This window comes from Alternaria metachromatica (assembly GCF_023757995.1).
Source record: "Alternaria metachromatica strain BMP 0045 chromosome Unknown scaffold_43, whole genome shotgun sequence".
Lineage (NCBI taxonomy): Eukaryota > Fungi > Ascomycota > Dothideomycetes > Pleosporales > Pleosporaceae > Alternaria > Alternaria metachromatica.
Window position 1 is genome coordinate 197,645 of NW_026055534.1, and position 17,683 is coordinate 215,327.

Here is a 17,683-nt window from a genome sequence, read left to right on the forward strand (position 1 = left end):
CGGCATGGAATCGAGAGCGCAAGGAGCACTCATTGAGACAACACAGAATTGCGAGCTACGGTGCGCAGCGTAACCCGAATGGCAGTCTGGTCTGGAAGGCATACGGTGTGCGTAACGAACAGGTTTGTAAAGCTAATTCTGCCCTCTATAATGTCAGCATCACCTTTCCGCGCGGCGTTCAAACAATTGATTACACCTTAAGCGATGTGAAACCACTCTCGAGTCAAGTCGACGTGCTTGGCGCAAGGGGTTCGTTACGGATCGAGCTTCCGCCAGAACCACGAGCACTTGAAGTTTGGTACCAGCGATTGGCCACGGCTATACCCATTTCCAACGAGTGGGCTATTCTAGATACGCTGGGAACAGTTGTGGAAGGAACGTGTACCCAAGAGATACAAATACCCATGGGGGAAAACGGTCTGCCAGCGTGCCCGCAGAGGAAGAGCTCATCAGGCGCTACCATGTTTTATGAGTGCGGGCACTGGCAAACCTTTTCGGTCAGTAATCGTAACAAGACAAACTGGTATTATTACATCGACTCAATACGCAGGGCAACGAAGACCAAAGAAAAAATACTTAACGGTACCGTCTTCCACACGGCTCGATTCGAAAGCTCTCCACTCGACTCCAGCTACTACGACACCTTTTTCGATCCAAGACAATCGCTCAATATCACCGAGCCTATGCTCAACGAATTCCTGGCGAATGTCACTATCTCTGCCATCTCATTAGGTACCTGGTGGGACATGGTACCAGTAACGAGTACGAGATACCGCAGTACATACACGCTCAGCAGCCCGCTCAGTCTTATCCTCCCATACAGCATCTGTATAGCAGCAGCGACTGTCTTTATGGCCATCGCAATCTGGTCGCTCTGGCGTAACCGCGTGCCTGCGGCTGATGGCGGTTTCCTCCAAATCATGACGGCTAGAGTGGGTGATACGCAATTGGGCCGAGCCATACTAGAAGGGAGAGTAGCTGCGATAGACGAAATGTCTGAGGAGTTGAAGAGTTTAGAGATTCGCTACGGAAAGTTGATGGATGAGAACACCGTGGGGACAAAAGGCGAACGACTTGGATTTGGGACAGTGGATGAGACCATCTCGCTGAGAAAGAGGAGATAAACGTGTCTAGTACTAGGATCTCTCGTTCGCGCAACAAAACACACCGACTATGCGACTCGCATTCATGCTACTGTATGATGATGATGCCTATCCCATGATCAGCCCATTGACATCTCCCATCCTAATCCCCACCCGTTCGCCTAGCTCGCCATCCACCGGCTCACAAACGGGATAATCGCCGCTGCACCAAAATGCGGTGCCGCAAACCCCAGCCCAGCATATTTCATCGTGACTAGCCCGTCCACAAATCCATCCACCGCCAACATCGTCGCCATCAACGCGACGGCCTTTACATCCCCCCGTTGCAAGAAGATGCCCGCGATGATACCAAACGTTAAGTTGCGCCCGCCCATACATTGGACAAAACCAGATGCGAAAGTGTCGGGCTCGACGGGCATGCCAAAACCGGCGGCGAATGTGGTGGGTGCGAGGAGGGCGAAGAGGCCGGTGCTCAGGAGGAAGCCGGTCACGCCGTAATTGGCTAGGAGTTTGAGTTGGGTCGACATTTCGGGAGGATATGAGATTGGTAGAGTGTTTCTGGCATGGAAGGAGCGATGTCGTGGTTAGGCAAGTACCTACGTAGGGAGGCTGGACGTGACGTCATGATGTTATTTCCTTTGCCGCAAACACCACATGCATCGATACGCTTCACATCTAGATGCTACTGATACTATTGAGCGCACCTTTTAATGCAGCTACCACTCTCGACGAGAATTGCAATCGTTCCAAGGTTGGCAAACTGAGTTCAAGCGCCGATGAGCGAAAGGATGTGATACATTGTTCATACTGATCAACGCCCTGACGCAAAGAGCGGTGGACCAACATTAACACGAAACTGATGGAATTACACGACGAGTAGTCGATATGTGAAGTTGGGTAGATCAGTAATCGGCCAAGGAGTGTAGTTGCGCCAAGCCTCTAAATTGTGTCGCCGATGAGGAGTAGGGCCGACGTTTGCTTCCCACTCCGCACGTCGATGTGCTACAGCTGGCGTTACGCGGTATTTTCGGTATATCTTAGTAAAATTCACTTCCTTTGTAAGACTAGTTCGGAGACAGCATGTCAATGCAGGTGGAAGAGCGGTGGTATTAGCAAGGCACCCTTCCTTTCAGCTGTGTTTGAAGGGCGTCCGTAGACACCGTCCCCGAGCTGCTTACGAATGGCGGAGGTTAGGTGGTTGAACAACAGGTTTTCGATCAAGGACATACAAGGTGTGGGCAAGAAGCGCATTGATTGACAACAGCAACAGGGTATAAAAGAACAGCACTTCCCATCTGTCGTATCTCTCATCAAACACTACAGTTTCTACACCCAATTACTACCTATCTTCCCAAGACCAATCGCCAGCATGACTACTCGTTACGCATCCGCCCACCAATCGCCCAACGGCCCCGGTGACCAACGCCCTACGGCCTCTCAGATCATCGCAGATGAGAACCTCCAAGGGAAATGGTCGGACAAGACAATCCTCATCACCGGCTGCTCTTCTGGCCTTGGTATCGAGACCGCAAAATCGTTGTTCGAAACCGGTGCGACGCTCTTCCTTACGGCTCGAGATCTCAACAAAGCCAAGTCCGCACTCGGAAGCCTGGTAGAGAGCGAGCGCGTTCATCTCTTGGAGCTCGACCTCAACTCGTTGGCCAGCGTGCGCAAATGCGCCGACTCGTTCCTGGCCCAGCACGATCGTCTCAATATCTTCATTGGCAACGCAGGTATCATGGCGTGTCCAGAAGGACGCACCGCAGATGGCTTTGAAACGCAGTTCGGCACAAACCACCTGGCTCACTTCCTGTTGGTCCAACTTCTTCTTCCCACGCTAGTCAAATCGAGCACCCCAGAGTTCAAATCACGCGTTGTCATGCTTGCCTCAACCGGCCATCGCATGGGTGGCATCCATCTGGACAATCTCAACCTCGAGGGCGAATACCACCCCTGGACAGCCTACGGCCAAAGCAAAACAGCCAACATCTACACCGCAACCGAACTCAACCGCCGATACGGAAGCCAAGGTGTATTAGCGTTCTCTGTCCATCCCGGATTGATCTTCACCGGCCTCATGACGCATATCGACAAGGAGACGATGGAGTCATGGGACAAGAACCCCAACATCGGTAAGGCGCTCAAGAGCCCGCAGCAAGGTGCTGCGACTACGGTCTGGGCAGCTACCGCGAAGGCGCTGGAGAACCAGGGTGGCAAGTATCTTGAAGAGTGCCAGATCTCCAGCGTACTCAATCCAGACCCTGCCTCCGACGAGCCCGGTTATGCGCCTCATGCGTACGATGAGGAGAAGGAGAGGTTGTTGTGGGAGAAGTCTTTGGAGTTGGTTAAGCCTTTCATGGAGTAGCTTGCGCGTCGTCTATCGTGCCTGTATTCGAAGCGCTCTTTTTGCTAGATTCTACATACTGTACTCCCTTAGCAATATATAAATGTGACAAGAACTTGTTTTTGGCCCATGTTTGTGCGAAGATCTCGCGAATTGATGATACGTGAAGAAGCGACTGTTTCGAAGTGTTTAAGAACGCGGTTGCGCATGAGCGCGAAGATTTCGTGAAGTACGGTCCTGAAGGTACGAGACTGCGTTGCGCGTGAAGGCTTCGTCACGTGCGCAGAGTCTTCTCCATGCCTACCTAGGTACTAGGTAGAGTGATGTAGACTTGTTCAATTTCTCCAGAGCGAAATCCTTCGACGCCAAAATTGCTGTCAATATTTCTCTGGGGAGAAAGAACGTCCCGCTGCCCGTAACGTTGTAGCCGTGTCGTGTCCACGGGTCCCGCGGACCCCACAGACGGAAGTAGACAAGGGGGGATGCTTGGCGGATGAGTGGGGCACGCGAACCCAACGCGTGGCTGCCAACTCGTCCGCCTTCTGCTCCCTCTCGCACGCCATAACATCAATACACGACTACCTTCGTCATGTGTCTGAGGCTTGTTGTTTTCGACTCACTTTAGAAGATGCGGTTCTCTCTGCACTAGCTCCAGATCTGGGATAACGCTGCAAAATCTCCTCAGACATGGCGCGTCAGGAAACCAGCGGACGTGTCAGCGCTTCACCATTCCAAGGTTATATGCGGCGCTCACTCCTATCTCCGCAATCCTCTTCAGCCGCCAACCCGAGTACTGCACTTTTAGATAAAAGATGACAAACGATTCCATCCGAGTTCAGCAGCGGTAGGGCGTCGGACGAATGTCCAAGGCTACCTAGGTAGGCGTACGTGGGCTCCTTTTCATCGCGTAACTGTGGATTACTGAGCGGATAGTGTTCGCTATGATGGCGAATATCGAGGTAATTAGGCCTCGGTGCTTACCGGCCTGGGTGGCCTGAGTGCTTACTGAAGAGCGAGAGTCGACGACAGAAGCAAGAAGAATTGCTCGGGCGTAGCCAAGGCCCAACAAACAATGCACGATCAACCCGTACAAAAAGGAAAGCAACCTTCTTTTTCGCTGCAAGGGATGTACACAGATAAGGGGTTCTTCCATCACCAACACAGTACTCAGAGACAGTGTGCCTTTCAACATCAACTCAGCTCTTCCGAAAAGCCCTCGATCAACTACCAGCTATGAAGCACTTTCGCGCCAGGATGAAGCCCATGTCCGTCATCTCAGCCCTCATGGCCTCGACATTTGCCACGAATGTTTCGACGGTCTACCAGTTTCCCAACGGCACATGGGCTGAAAATATTGCTGCGATGGGCAACGGCTCCCTTCTCGTAACAACCCTCGACGCTGCTCAAGTGCATATCGTCCACCCGCAAGGCTCACCCGCGAGTTCCTCCGTCATCGCCACTTTCCCGAATGCAACTGGCGCCCTAGGAATTACCGAGTTTCAAGAGGATGTCTTCGCTGTGATCGTTGCGAACTCAGTTCCTGGAAACACGACGAATCCACAGAGCTTTTCGTTGTGGAAACTTGATGTGACTGTCAAGGACGAGGCAGTCAAGGTCAGCAAGATGTCTGAACTGCTTGACATGGCTATGCCTAATGGCATGGCGACATTGAATCACGAAATGTTGCTGTTGGCAGATTCGATGTATGGAAACATTGCTGCGTACAACGTCAGCACTGGGAAAACGGAAGTCGTTCTCGAGGATCCTAGCTTAGCAGCCAATCTCTCTGCCCCGGTACAGCTTGGTGCCAACGGGATCAAATTCCACAATGACTACGTATACTACACCAACACCGCCCAGGCTCTGGCTGGCCGCGTTCGAGTCCACCCATCTACTGGCAGACCCAACGGCTTTTTCGAAACCGCGCGCGACTCAACCTTCAGCGGTCCTGACGATCTTGCAGTTGCGAAGGATGGCAGTATGTACGTCTGTGCGCCATTGGCAGCACCCTTGGGCGACAAAATCCATCACATCGAACTGAATGGCAAAGTTACGACTATCGCTGAAGGTGGATTGGTGGCGGGCTCTACGGCGTCGATATTCGGAAGAACGGACAAAGACAACAGTACCCTTTATGTGTCTACTATGGGTGGCTTTGGGCCGGATGGAGCAGCTAAGGCTGGTGGGAGGGTTATTGCGGTAAAGCTGCATTAGCAGTACCTGGGATGAGTGAAGCCCTCGGACTCGAGATGGTGCTTCGGGGGTCGGGGTTTACGACAAATGATAAACCTTTACAGTGGATGCACTTTTAAGATATTTAATCCTAGTCTAAGGCATATACGTCTCAAGAGGTCGTGACTTTGGAACTACTAGCGTCTGTATATAGAAACGGCCGGTAGCAAGGCTTAAAGTCAAGAGTCTGCAAGCACATCTATTCACTTTGATCGACTGTCTCATATGACCCACTTTACAATGACATAATAGGACATATGACAAGGCCGCAACGATTTGTCAAAGCTACAACTCTGCCACTACACAGTTCTCTCCGGTACATTACTCCCGCTTGGGCAAGAGCTACATGTCCGGCCCCCAACACCTTCCTTTTCATATATCACACAAAGTGCGATTTGAGGGCGCCACCTCATCTTTGCAGCCGATGAATCTCCTCACTACCTGCGCTATTGCAGTTGTCGTTCTCGCGATAGCCTGCATCATGTACAGCTTCATTATTACCGCCATCGACAAAGCCACACACGCCAAACTCCACGCCCCGACAACAGATCGCCGTCGCATGCGACGCAAGGCCGTTGGACATAGGGGTAGGCGTCTTGGGGCAAGTAGAACCTTGCTTTCTTTGCTGACAAAGAGCTACATCATAGCCAGCGACGTCAAATTTTTATACGCCCGACAACGAGATCCTCTTAAAGTACATCGTTTTACAAAACAGGAACGAATCAAGTTCGGTATAAGCACGAAAAAGGAGAGAGAGGAGGAACTTCCCGACGCACGATGATGCATGAAGCTGGAATACACAAGATACAAGGATACATCCGACTGGAACGGCGCCCAAGTGATGAGATGCAAGCTGCATAGATATCTGGAATATTGAGGGGCTATAACAACATCAATGAATGCCATCGTTAGCGTTATGGATTTAACCTCAGGCTTTACCTTCGTCATCGCTGGATAACTCATCATATCATTTCCTTGCAGCGTGTCGTCTTAAGGCGAAAATACTGAAGCCTTTTATCCCGCACGTTCACATAGCGAAAAGAGCAAGGCTAAGCCAGTCGCACGAAATGGGGCAGTAATATAGAATTGGAGGTGATGTGGTGCATTGCTACAAACCGCTACGTCGGACCGTAATGTTGGATAGCAGTCGCGCAGCCTCTCCGTGCCTTGCGGCAAAATCTACTCTAGCTCCAAGTACAAAGCTTTCATCCGTCTTTCCCTCGAGATCCCCAAACAAGGCCTGATATCGCACAGCGCTGTCTCTTAGTTGATGTACTCTAGCAAGTGACGGAGATGCCCTTGATAGCCGGGCCAAGGGCGTAGCAGTCTCCAGGCCTGGTGACATTGGCGAACTGGTTCACGCTGGTGCATGTAGCATCTGTCCAGATAGCCACTACGCTTTCTTAGCTCCATTCATATCATAGCCCGATGCATGGGCTCGAAAGATAATACTCACCCTTGCAACCAACGTTGGCGTAGTTGAGCCTCAAGCTAGCTTGACAAGCGTCGGTGATGGCATTGCATCCGGCGTGAAGATCGCCTGAGCCAGCCTTGTTACAGATGGTTCCAGTGCAGCCACCACCAGCGTATCGGTCGACGGAGGCAACAGTGGCGACCTGGCGAGGCGAGAAGTCGGAGGCGGGGGAGGCGGTGGCCAGACCGAGAGCGGCGACAATGATAGTGAGAGCATACATCTTGAAAGTTTGCAGAGTGTGAGAGTTGAAGAGAGGACTTTGTGACTGTTGGCTTGAGATTGTTGTAGCAAAGAGCGGAAGGAAAGGGCATTCTTATACTTTTGATCACGTACAACTCAGAAGGATGACCATCAAGCGAGGCTGCAGTCTTGAGGCATCAGCAACTCTTCGGATCATCGGGAGGCATAGCCTCATCCTTCGGTGTGTTGTCGTTGTTGGTGACGAGAGCTCGGATGTACAGCGGTTTACGGTCTACCCCACGCATGGCCAAGAGCATCAGCGTAGTGTCAATACGATTATGAAACGCCAATAGAGATGGGAATAGCTGACTGAGTTACATGTGGCTTGTACTAGCAGATGTGGCTCTTGCGTAGCGTGGGTTGTGACGGGCCAACGAGCGGTAAGATAGTGCAGCTGGCAACGTTATGTGATATCCGCGGAAGGAGCTCCGGCATCATGGATGATCGCTAGAGGTAGTTGGTATTGCTCCTTGGTAACGTGGTAGCGATTTGCGCGGTAGTCTGCAAGAGAGAAGACCGTTGTCGGTATGGAGCTACTTCTGGAGGTACAGAAGAGTGATAAGTGTTTCTCTGCTTTTCATAACCAAACAAGCCGGGATTCTGAACAGCCTGTGCAGGGCAGCCAAGGCCATGGTAGCACAGCGTTAAGACCAGTTTGGCGCGACATAACAAAGTGCTATGCTCTTCTCAGCGGTGGCGTGTTTGCTCTGCGATGATAGGACCATTGTGCGTATTTCTCACACATCTTAGTGGTAGGTCCTTCGACTCAACGAAATCTCTAACACTTACGTACGCTACTGACTACCCAATGAAGGGCTACGTAAAGACGCGGATGTCGAACAAACTGAACGTGCTGGCTGATGAATCGCCAATCCCGGAACATGCTCATCTTGCAGTCTACAACGTATACGAGGACGATCGGCCATCGAGCTGATCATAGGTGGTCGAGCATCATCGAGATACCATCGAACCCTGCAGCTATATCAGTTGGTTCCCACGCCTTCAAGATAGGCATAATGGTATGCAAGCTCCCTGTATGTACGATCGCGTGCGGGCTGACAACATGAATTTAGTTAGTTATTACAACGAACACTTCCGATTCTGTGCTAGTCACACCCCTAGTGTTCGTCTTCAATCGCCTGGACCTCATCCTGACTCTGCCAGGCGGGGTCATCTGGTAAGAATTGCTGCAAAAACGAGAGTCCTGCAGGCCTTACTGGTAAGTTTGCATGCCCGATGTCTCAACAAGCCTTCCGAGGAGTAGCTTTCGGGCCACACGCAAATGGCGGGCCGAGCCTGCTATGTGCTTCGGCTGCCGCTTACTGCATCGCGCCTGCAGTGGGTAAAGCTAGAATCCCAATTCCAATCTTTCGAAGTTTACTTCCACGTGGGCCATGCGATCCTCACGCTCCGTAGGGAGAAGTCCCCTGAGCTGATCGGTAGCGATGGCATGTAGACCTGGTCATATCCCTAATTCCTCTGCTCGTCCATCTCTGACGGATACTGGACTGGGTAAGATTATAGGTATTGGGCCTAGACGCGATGGTAGAATGACCGGGTAAAGTCGGTCTCGCATGATGGGCGTGCATGCAGACATCGTATTCGACCTGATAACCTGGTCTGTGGGTGCATAGGCGGTCGACACCGGATCCCCGTCCACCAACAATGGAGCTATGTGATTAAGGCGCTGGATTATGAGCTCGGATCGAGAAAGATGAACAGCAGGTTCCGCACAAGACGCAAGAAAGTCTTGGCATCTGATGCACATGGTTGGCGGTCCGTGTGCGGGCGTCTGACTGCTGATGCGGTGTCGGGCAGTGATACGCGCTCGCCCTGAGTTACAAAGCATTGATCACCTTGATATGATCATCAAACGCGTTTGTCGGAATCTTTTTCGACTGTATCATGTTGAAAGACGAGCTGGCGACACTGTGGAGCATGTGATGGAGGCGTCCAAGGATGAAAGCCCCGGAGCCGCTGTCCGCAAGGGCCGTCTCGCTTACGGCTTAGTAAGCCAAATCATGTGATGATCCCATCTCGACGCGTCCACGGGTGTAATCCAACTTTCATCACAATGACCTCTTAATACACTTCCTTGTCATCGCGCACATGGTGTGTCCTTGGAATAATTATAAAGTAACCTTAGACGTGCATCTTTGCGACTGCGCACGACAAGCGTTTGGGGAAATCGCGAACATGGAGCAGTGGTGCTTGCAGCAGCCTCGGATCAGAGCTTCACCGGCGCTTCTCGTGCTTATGCCCGTCCACGAGCTGATAAAAGTGTAGCATCATGTACAAGAGCAATTAATATGACAGATATAGATAGCTTTCACTCGCATCCTCTACTTCAAATTAGACTTGACGCCTAAACCTCCTCAATGGTCTCTGTTGATCGGCGGGTTGGTCAGGATCCCAGCCAACCAAGCAATTCACAGTCTCCGCCCCAAGCCCAGGGTCGTTGATGCGGTCACCAGTCGGCATGCGGAACTGTCCCATAAGCTTGACATACGAGTCGAGCGCATCGACCATAGTCTTTCCAAGAGCCAGAGCTTTCTCAGCCCTAGTATGCGAATAGAATGTCAGCAGTTCGAGCGCATCCTCTCGCATTCCGTTCTCCACCAAAGTCTTCGCGCTGCGCTCCACCCATTCCATATCTGCGAATGAAGCGTTCTCAAATCCGTGGAGCATGTTTTGGACGATGGGTAGGTATGACTCCGGATCTGAGCAAGTGTAGTAGAGCACCTGCTTGAAGATGCGTCCGGCGAAGTGCGTGGCTTCCTGGTATTGGTAGTCGGTATCCAAGAAGGTGGATGCGGCATCTTTGTAGAGATAGCGATGGAGGCCGTACTCAGGTGGCACGCTCTTCACACCCAGCCACCACGGGTTGAAGGGTGCGGTCACAGATCCGGTTGGAGCGACCCAGATGCGAATCAGATCTGGGTCCATGTCTGCGCGAAGAGACACTACTTGGCCATATCCGGCTTCATCATCTGAAATCCGGTAGTCGCGAACGCGCTCGATGAGGTCTTTCTCGGTCACCGGAGCCATTGCGCGGGTGGCGTTCTCAAGAGCTGCTTGAGACATGTACTTCGCGCCTCCATCTCGCGCAGTGTATCCCTCCGCTTGGTAGGCATACGCATTGAAGATGTTGAACGGCTCGGTGCCGTTCGGGTTCCACCAGCCCTGTTCGACGGCAAAGCTCACGATGTTCGGGCTACCCATGTAGTCTGTACTGTTTTCGAAATCGACCGGGAAGTCCTCAATGTAACCCGGGTAAAGCACACGTACGTCGTTCTCGCCGAGACGTTCTGCAGCCCAAAGCTTCTTGCCTCCTGACATCTGCCATACGACCCATCCTTCGTTCGCATCTGCGATGAGATGCGAGTTGCCGCCGTAATCGGCATATCCGTATTCTGCAATCATCTGGCCAATGAGCTCAACACCTTCGCGTGCGGTGCTCGCGCGTTCCATAACGATACGAGCTAGGTCGGAATATTGTAAACCTGTCTGAGGATTTGGCGTCATGGCAATAAGATCATCTCGGTTTTGTGCCCAGATGTCCCTAACAGCGACGCCTTTCTCATTCACACCACCATTCGTCAGCGGAGGTGGGAAGCCCTCGAAGTCGGAGTATTCCATCGAAAGATAGCGGAATGTGTGCGGCACTTGGGAGATGTTCATCAATTTGCCAGGCATCGATGCGTCTTCGGTAACTCCAACTGTGATGGTCGCGTTGGGGGCGTGGTCCTTTGCTGGAAAGATCTGAAGCCAGTGCGAAGACACTTCTTCTCCGGTGCCACCTAGCATAACGCTGCCATCCTGCGTTAGGTTCTTTCCGACGTAAAATCCATAGCTTGCTCGGGCAGGCTTCGCGAGGCTCATAAGCCCTACTGCAAGAAGCTGTGTAAGCATGTTGCTGTCCGGTGATGAAGATGAAGATGCAAGAACATCGAGCAAGTATCTCGGAGTTTTTCTTGCGGAATCTTTCTTACAGCAAGGGTGGGGGTGCTCGAAAGCGGTCCGACTACGTCAGATAACTCCGACACGGCACATTGCGGAGATCACATCGACTGGAGAAGGTCAAGCTTGTGGTGTTGGAGATGCGCTATGCAGGAACCGGTTCGGTGGGCCTTGGCACCTGAGTCGTGAACTACCTACTGTTCGGAAATATTGTCGGGCGCGGCGGCCGCTTATCGAACACGTGAGTCCCATGACCGCTGTTGCTTCACAGCTGCACTCATTCTTGGCTGCTGGAGGTTGCAACGTTGTGATGTAGCGGTGTTGAGTAGCACGTCTCGCAAATTGAGGAGGCGGGGTTGATTCGCAAGCCACTACGCTAATCATGCGCGAAGGAGCGGGTCGTTGGGTCTGACTCTTTCGTGTCGTGAACTCCGTCGCCAGCATGCATCCAGAACTTCTCCTTGCCAATGAGTTCATTATGCGGTGGGTTAAGCGTTATCGCTCAGAGTGACTCATGAAGGCTCATGTCTTCCGCACGTAGCTTTTGCCATTACCACAACGGCCATCGTGAGGTTTTGCACGGCTTGCGATCTCGAAAGAAGCGTTATGTTGGTGCCTGGAGGGACCGCGAGAGCGATGAGGTAAGCCTGTGAGCAGACTAGGAAGGTCGACAACGCCCTCGCCATGTTTTGCGCAGATTGCGCCCTTGAGAAAGGCGTTGTGTTGGTATCTGGAAAGATCGCGAGGATGGTAAGCTACCTACTCGTGAGTGCATACGCTAGGCAGACACATCGACCTGTAGGAATGGGTATAAGTATCTGAGCCATTCAGGCTGCAATGTAGCAACTTCACGCTTCGCCTTCAAATTATTCCGGAGCCCTGTAACGACCATCGCATCTTTGCCATTACTACCATCTGCAATGTCTTCCCAACCGGCACCTTCTACTATCCCGCGTCAGCGCATCCGCGACCTGTTGCCAACTCTGCATCTTGGTCGCTACCAGCCCGGTCCAAAGAACAGTCTGACAGACATTCCCGGTGTGCTCGTACACACTGAGTCCATCCATTCATCTCCTGCCTATCCCGATGCCCCACCGAACGACATCAACACTGGCGTGACGACCATCATTCCGCGCAAGGACTGGTTCCACAAAGCTTGTTTCGCAGGCATGTTCCGCTTCAACGGCTCTGGAGAAATGACTGGAGCGCATCTGATCGAAGAGATGGGCCTTCTTTTCTCCCCAATCATCATTACGGGGAGCTTTGGCGTTGGCTCAGCGTACAACGGCATCTACGAATATGCGATCCGTGAGAACTGCGACAAGAATGGAAAGGTCGATTGGTTCCTATTGCCTGTCGTAGCGGAGACCTTTGATGGTTTCCTGCACGATGTGTCCAAATTTGCTGTGACACCGAAGCATGTCATAGATGGCATCGACAAAGCAAGCAGCGACCCTGTGAAAGAGGGAAACACGGGCGGTGGAACAGGTATGATTTGCCATTACTTCAAGGGTGGCACTGGATCCAGCTCTCGTGTGGTACCTGGTGAAGATGGCAAGAGCTATACAGTCGCTGCTTTGGTCCAAGCGAACTACGGCAAGATGTGGGATCTCAAGATCGGAGGTGCGCCGATTGGAAGGCTCATCTATGAAGAGCAGAAGCGAAAGATTGAAGAGAACCCTGATGACCCAGAACTACTGGCACAGGCGGACCTACTGTTCAAGGTGAAGAAGGAGAAGGACAAGAAGGATGGATCAATCATTATCATCCTGGCCACGGACGCGCCACTGCACCCGCAACAACTGCAACGACTCGCCAAACGTGCGACTGTCGGATTGTCTCGCGTAGGTGGCTACGGCACGAACTCTTCCGGAGATGTCTTCCTCGCATTCTCCACCGCAAACGAGTTGAACGTCCAGACAGTCACAGCGGGGCAAGCATCTGTCGATCCGTACAGAGCGAGAGAGGTATCGGTGACCATGACCGACGATCAGACAATCAATGCCTTATTTGAGGCGAGCGCTGACGCAGTCGAAGAAGCAATTTACAATGTGCTCTGTATGGCAGAGACATTGGACGGTAACGGAAACAAGATTGAAGGGCTGAACTTGGGGCGCGTGAAAGAACTGATGCAGAAGTACCTGTAGCGTAGTGCATAATTCTGAATATTGACCCCCATGTGCTCAATATAATGCGTACAAAACAGTGTTATTTGGGGGCGTTTCCAAGCCACCGTCTGCAGTAGCTCGTGTAGGGATTGGGCAGTTGTACTAATTTTGATAGTTCAAGAGAGCCTGATACTTGGCCAAGGACGTGGTGCGTGTGTCGGTTGCTGTACCCTTTGATGCGATTTGACAGCTGATGTTTGTGTAGCGTGGATCGTCATGCGTGATCCAGGCACGAGCCTCATGATTGATGCCTGAATGCTCCAAGTCGATGCACAGGATCTGAGTGCACGTGCTGGGCACGACGGCCACGAGGCTGCTCGTTTCACAGCATGGAGATCAGCACCTTCGCCAGCGCCAATAGCAAGGCTGCGCGAATCTACCATGGCCATGATCAGCAAGAGTGTGTGGGGAAAGGGTACCGATCCAAGCGAAGAGACATTCCCTACTCATCGCGCGGAGGTGTGGCGCAGAGATGCACGGGAACCGGGAAGTCGTGTGGGTAAGCTAGAGGCTGGCGAGATGGCGCGCCGCTGTGTCGGAGATGCACGAACAGTCTAGGCCTTTGGCCTACATAAGAACACGATCGTCGAGCAGCTTTCGATCGGTAAACCCCGGTCGTGGGTTACACACTCAAGAGACACTGTAGTGCAGATGATGGCTTCTGACTGGAACAGGGAGGTGGAAAGCAATTCCGTAGCTGCTTCATGTATTTGAGTGGTGGAAGGGCGGTCAACTTTAAGCTTCCCGGGAATCATTCCCTCGGCAGATAGCGCAAAAGATCATACGTTGATTCTGGAGCGCGTATAGCTGCATTGAGCGGCAACACACTGGTAGTGAGTGTTTGGGCCACATGATTCGCATCGTTGTCTTTGCGTGGTGTTCTGAGGTCTGGACACAGCGCGGTGCTGCTGCTGATGTCGGTAGCACGCTAGAGAAGGCCGATGCGCTCAGCAGCAATAGCGAAATGAGATGAACAGCAGCAGGACCGAGCCGTCTTAGCAATACGTGCTCATGGAAAAACACAAACACCATGGGCGCGTCGTGTGGCGGCGTCTTGAATTCCCATGGAAGTTCTTGCCCTGTGGCAGAAACCGGCTACTGCCACTAGCGTGTGTCAAAAGTGGGTCCGGGCTGTGACGTTCGAGGCTCTCCCAGAACACCCTTCTTTTCATCTACGCGGTCTGGATCACCGGCCACGACTGCGCGCTACCCTATAACGTCCATCTCAGCTTCAGCCCGCCTGTAAGGCCATAGTCGCGGCATCTGTCATGCCGTGTGGCAGCGCTCATATATGCCATTTGTCCCTTTTCCCATCTTCTTCCACCACAGACGTCACCCCTCATGGCGATCCCTACCTTTCCGAGTTCTTCTGTCCCAGACCTCACTGAAGTCTTGGAGCGACTTGGGCTCACTCAGTATGCTCAGGTGCTCGCTGAGAATGGGTTCCACAACTGGGAGACGGTTGTAGACATCACGGAGGACGATTTAACAGCGCTCGAGTTCAAGCTTGGCCACAGGAGATTACTACAGCGAGAGATTGCCACGTACCGCGGCATCCCTCAATCACTATCACTGGAGCCAGAAAATAACTCGCCTGAGCCGACGTCATTATCGACCTCCGCTTTGGAAAGTTTCACCAGGCAAACAACGTCCCTGCCACCACGAGAGAAGAGGAGGTACAGGCGGCATCCGCGGGCAGACCCAAATGCGCCAAAGAAGCCAAAGACAGCATGTACGCTCTTCGCACATGATATCATCAGGACTTGATCTAACTTGTTGTCAGATGTAAACTTCGCCGACCAGCTTCGTACCGACCCTGAGGTCAGCCAACTATCCTTTGTGGATATAGCTCGCGAAGTCGGTCGGAGATGGCAGGAGCTTCCTTCAGAGAGAAAGCGTATCTGGGAAAGCAATGCGGCCCGAGCCATGCAAGAGTTCGAAGCCCAAATGGACGACTACAAGAAGACGGATAACTGGCGAAAGTATCAGGCCTATCTGAACGAGTTCAAGTCGCAACAATCAAGTCCGAGCATTGGCAAACAGCGACCGACGAATAGTCGCTCAACGACCGACACTTCTAACAACACGAGACAATACTCACGTGCTAGCCCGAGCTCTTCAGACAGCCCGGTATCTCTCCAATCAAGCAGCATATCAGCCGGACCCGAAGCCGAAGCATGCCACAATGCTCTGACGCTGGCCTTCAGTGAGTTGGTCACCCTCAGAGGCGAGATACTCAATGGATCCGGCCAGCAGTTCAGTCAAGCATTTTTGCCGACCGAGGATCGTGTTCGGCGGTCCATGTACGCGTTCGTGCAAGGAACTGGGTCGCTGCTCTTCATGTGGACTTATGATGAGGTTAATGAGATACTTGACCGTATCTACCGGCCCCAAAAGAAGGTGGACGACATGACACTTGCCGAATGCTTCACAGTTGCTGCTATGGGCGCGCATTACGACATCGATGCCTACCCTGATCGGATGCGCCGATTGCTCTACGCATCTGGGACCCTTCATTTCAACGAGCAGACTGCCAGACAAGACTATTTCCGCACAATGCGCTTGCTATTATCTTTGTCCTTTTATTCTTTGCTCGAGAAGCACATGAGCGCCAAGTATCTTATCGGTATGTTCAACTCGTACACTTGATCATGTGATTGTACTAACAAGCCACAGCTGCAGGACTACAGATCGCCCGTTGGAAGTATCCGGCTCTGCAAACTTCGTCTCGCTCAGCAACGGACGACCACTGGAGAAAGATATTCCGTAGCCTCGTATTCATGGATTCATGGCTTGCCTACACCCTCGGCTATCCCACTGAGGTGACAGCCAGTGACATCCAGGTATGCCAGGGCGAGCCTATATTGATTTTCATGATACTAACATGGCTAGGTCGCCTGCATTGCCCATCGCCAAGATCAGCTGTCCATCGATGAACTCATACACATGCAAACCAGCAAGATCAACCTGATAGCCGCCGAGGTTGCCAAGACACTGGCATCTCCAGAGCTAGCTACCAAGGGGAACATCACCATGCTCACAATGAAGCTGGAAAAGTGGCGTGAAGAAGTTCCGCAAACGTTGCAGATCCCTACGCTTCTGTCTAGTGCCGCACAAGACTTGACAGTCTTCCAAAGGCGAGCGGTCTTTATGTTGCACGTAAGAAAATCTTCCATCTTCTTGTATCATCATTTTATTGACTGATTCAGATCATGTATCTTGGTGCACTGGTCCTGCTATACCGCCAGCTACTAGTGGCTTCAGCAGAAGCCCAGCTTATCGACGGAATTCCATCTGCGTTGAATAACATTTCAGTCGAAGATGTCAAGATATACCGACAGGAATGTGCAATGGCTGCCCAGAACATTGCTCGCATATTGAGCCTTATCTCTTTTGACGGTACGCTGACAACGCGTTGCTGGATCATGTAAGTTCGTATACAAAACCCGAACACCCCACGAACTAACGATCATAGTATTTACTGGGCATTCTCAGCTGCCATTTGCCTGCTCTTCAGCGCAACGACTAAACTCATGGACGGTCAAACTGAAGGAGTCGAAGCTGATCTCACGTACGCCAAGTCGTGCATGGATATGCTCGAGCCATGTAAACCATGCGAACCCGTCGCCGCGCGATACCTGGAGACACTCTGGCCCCTATACGACCACTTGCAAGATGTCCATCGTCGGATGATCGGCAGATCAAAGAGCAGCATCTTCGCCATCCTGCAGCCTGATCCCAGTCTGCTGAGCCCACCCATACCTGTGTCGAAGCAGGAGATGGGCCCGATTTCAGAGAAGCTTACAATGCTACTTACGGATCCTTTCGGGAGGAAGCAGACTGCCGACGGCACCCAACGACGCATCCTTAGCAACGATGGGTCGTACTCAGTTTTCTGGTTTAGGTGAAGAAGGCTTCGCTGATATTGTAATGTTTTATCATCGACCAGAGGATACCGGCGGCACGGTCTGGCCAAACAAATCTTAGAGTTCATCAGAGCTACCGTTCTCGATATCGAAGTGCAACAAACCACAAAAGGCCGATGCATAGCTTGTCCGTTATCTGAAGTCCACTGGTAGCCAAGTCCGATAGACGCAAAGTCTACATTAGCTGCAGTCGTTTCTTACAAGACGAATCTGTCATGCTACTAAATATGGCATCA

General features: G+C 52.1%; 6 protein-coding genes across 6 annotated transcripts; 4 read left to right on the top strand and 2 right to left on the bottom strand.

The window, feature by feature from the left end:
- Positions 1-2,472: 2,472 nt before the first annotated feature.
- On the top strand, positions 2,473-3,468 carry J4E83_010309 (uncharacterized protein; the record flags this gene model as incomplete). Its single annotated transcript, XM_049337190.1, has 1 exon — positions 2,473-3,468. One exon carries the CDS (start codon positions 2,473-2,475, stop codon positions 3,466-3,468), a length of 996 nt encoding a protein of 331 aa, XP_049183738.1.
- Positions 3,469-4,680: 1,212 nt separating this feature from the next.
- On the top strand, positions 4,681-5,661 carry J4E83_010310 (uncharacterized protein; the record flags this gene model as incomplete). Its single annotated transcript, XM_049337191.1, has 1 exon — positions 4,681-5,661. The coding sequence occupies one exon, from the start codon at positions 4,681-4,683 to the stop codon at positions 5,659-5,661; it is 981 nt and encodes a 326-aa protein (XP_049183739.1).
- A 1,295-nt stretch (positions 5,662-6,956) lies between these two features.
- Positions 6,957-7,373, bottom strand: J4E83_010311 (uncharacterized protein; the record flags this gene model as incomplete). Its single annotated transcript, XM_049337192.1, has 2 exons — positions 6,957-7,072; positions 7,136-7,373. 2 exons carry the CDS (start codon positions 7,371-7,373, stop codon positions 6,957-6,959), a joined length of 354 nt encoding a protein of 117 aa, XP_049183740.1.
- A 2,372-nt stretch (positions 7,374-9,745) lies between these two features.
- On the bottom strand, positions 9,746-11,305 carry J4E83_010312 (uncharacterized protein; the record flags this gene model as incomplete). The annotated part of the gene is made up of 1 exon (XM_049337193.1): positions 9,746-11,305. One exon carries the CDS (start codon positions 11,303-11,305, stop codon positions 9,746-9,748), a length of 1,560 nt encoding a protein of 519 aa, XP_049183741.1.
- A 968-nt stretch (positions 11,306-12,273) lies between these two features.
- Positions 12,274-13,500, top strand: J4E83_010313 (uncharacterized protein; the record flags this gene model as incomplete). The annotated part of the gene is made up of 1 exon (XM_049337194.1): positions 12,274-13,500. The coding sequence occupies one exon, from the start codon at positions 12,274-12,276 to the stop codon at positions 13,498-13,500; it is 1,227 nt and encodes a 408-aa protein (XP_049183742.1).
- A 1,362-nt stretch (positions 13,501-14,862) lies between these two features.
- J4E83_010314 (uncharacterized protein) lies at positions 14,863-17,429 on the top strand (the record flags this gene model as incomplete). The annotated part of the gene is made up of 6 exons (XM_049337195.1): positions 14,863-15,253; positions 15,305-16,147; positions 16,198-16,364; positions 16,414-16,680; positions 16,731-16,948; positions 16,997-17,429. 6 exons carry the CDS (start codon positions 14,863-14,865, stop codon positions 17,427-17,429), a joined length of 2,319 nt encoding a protein of 772 aa, XP_049183743.1.
- Between the last annotated feature and the right edge of the window lie 254 nt (positions 17,430-17,683).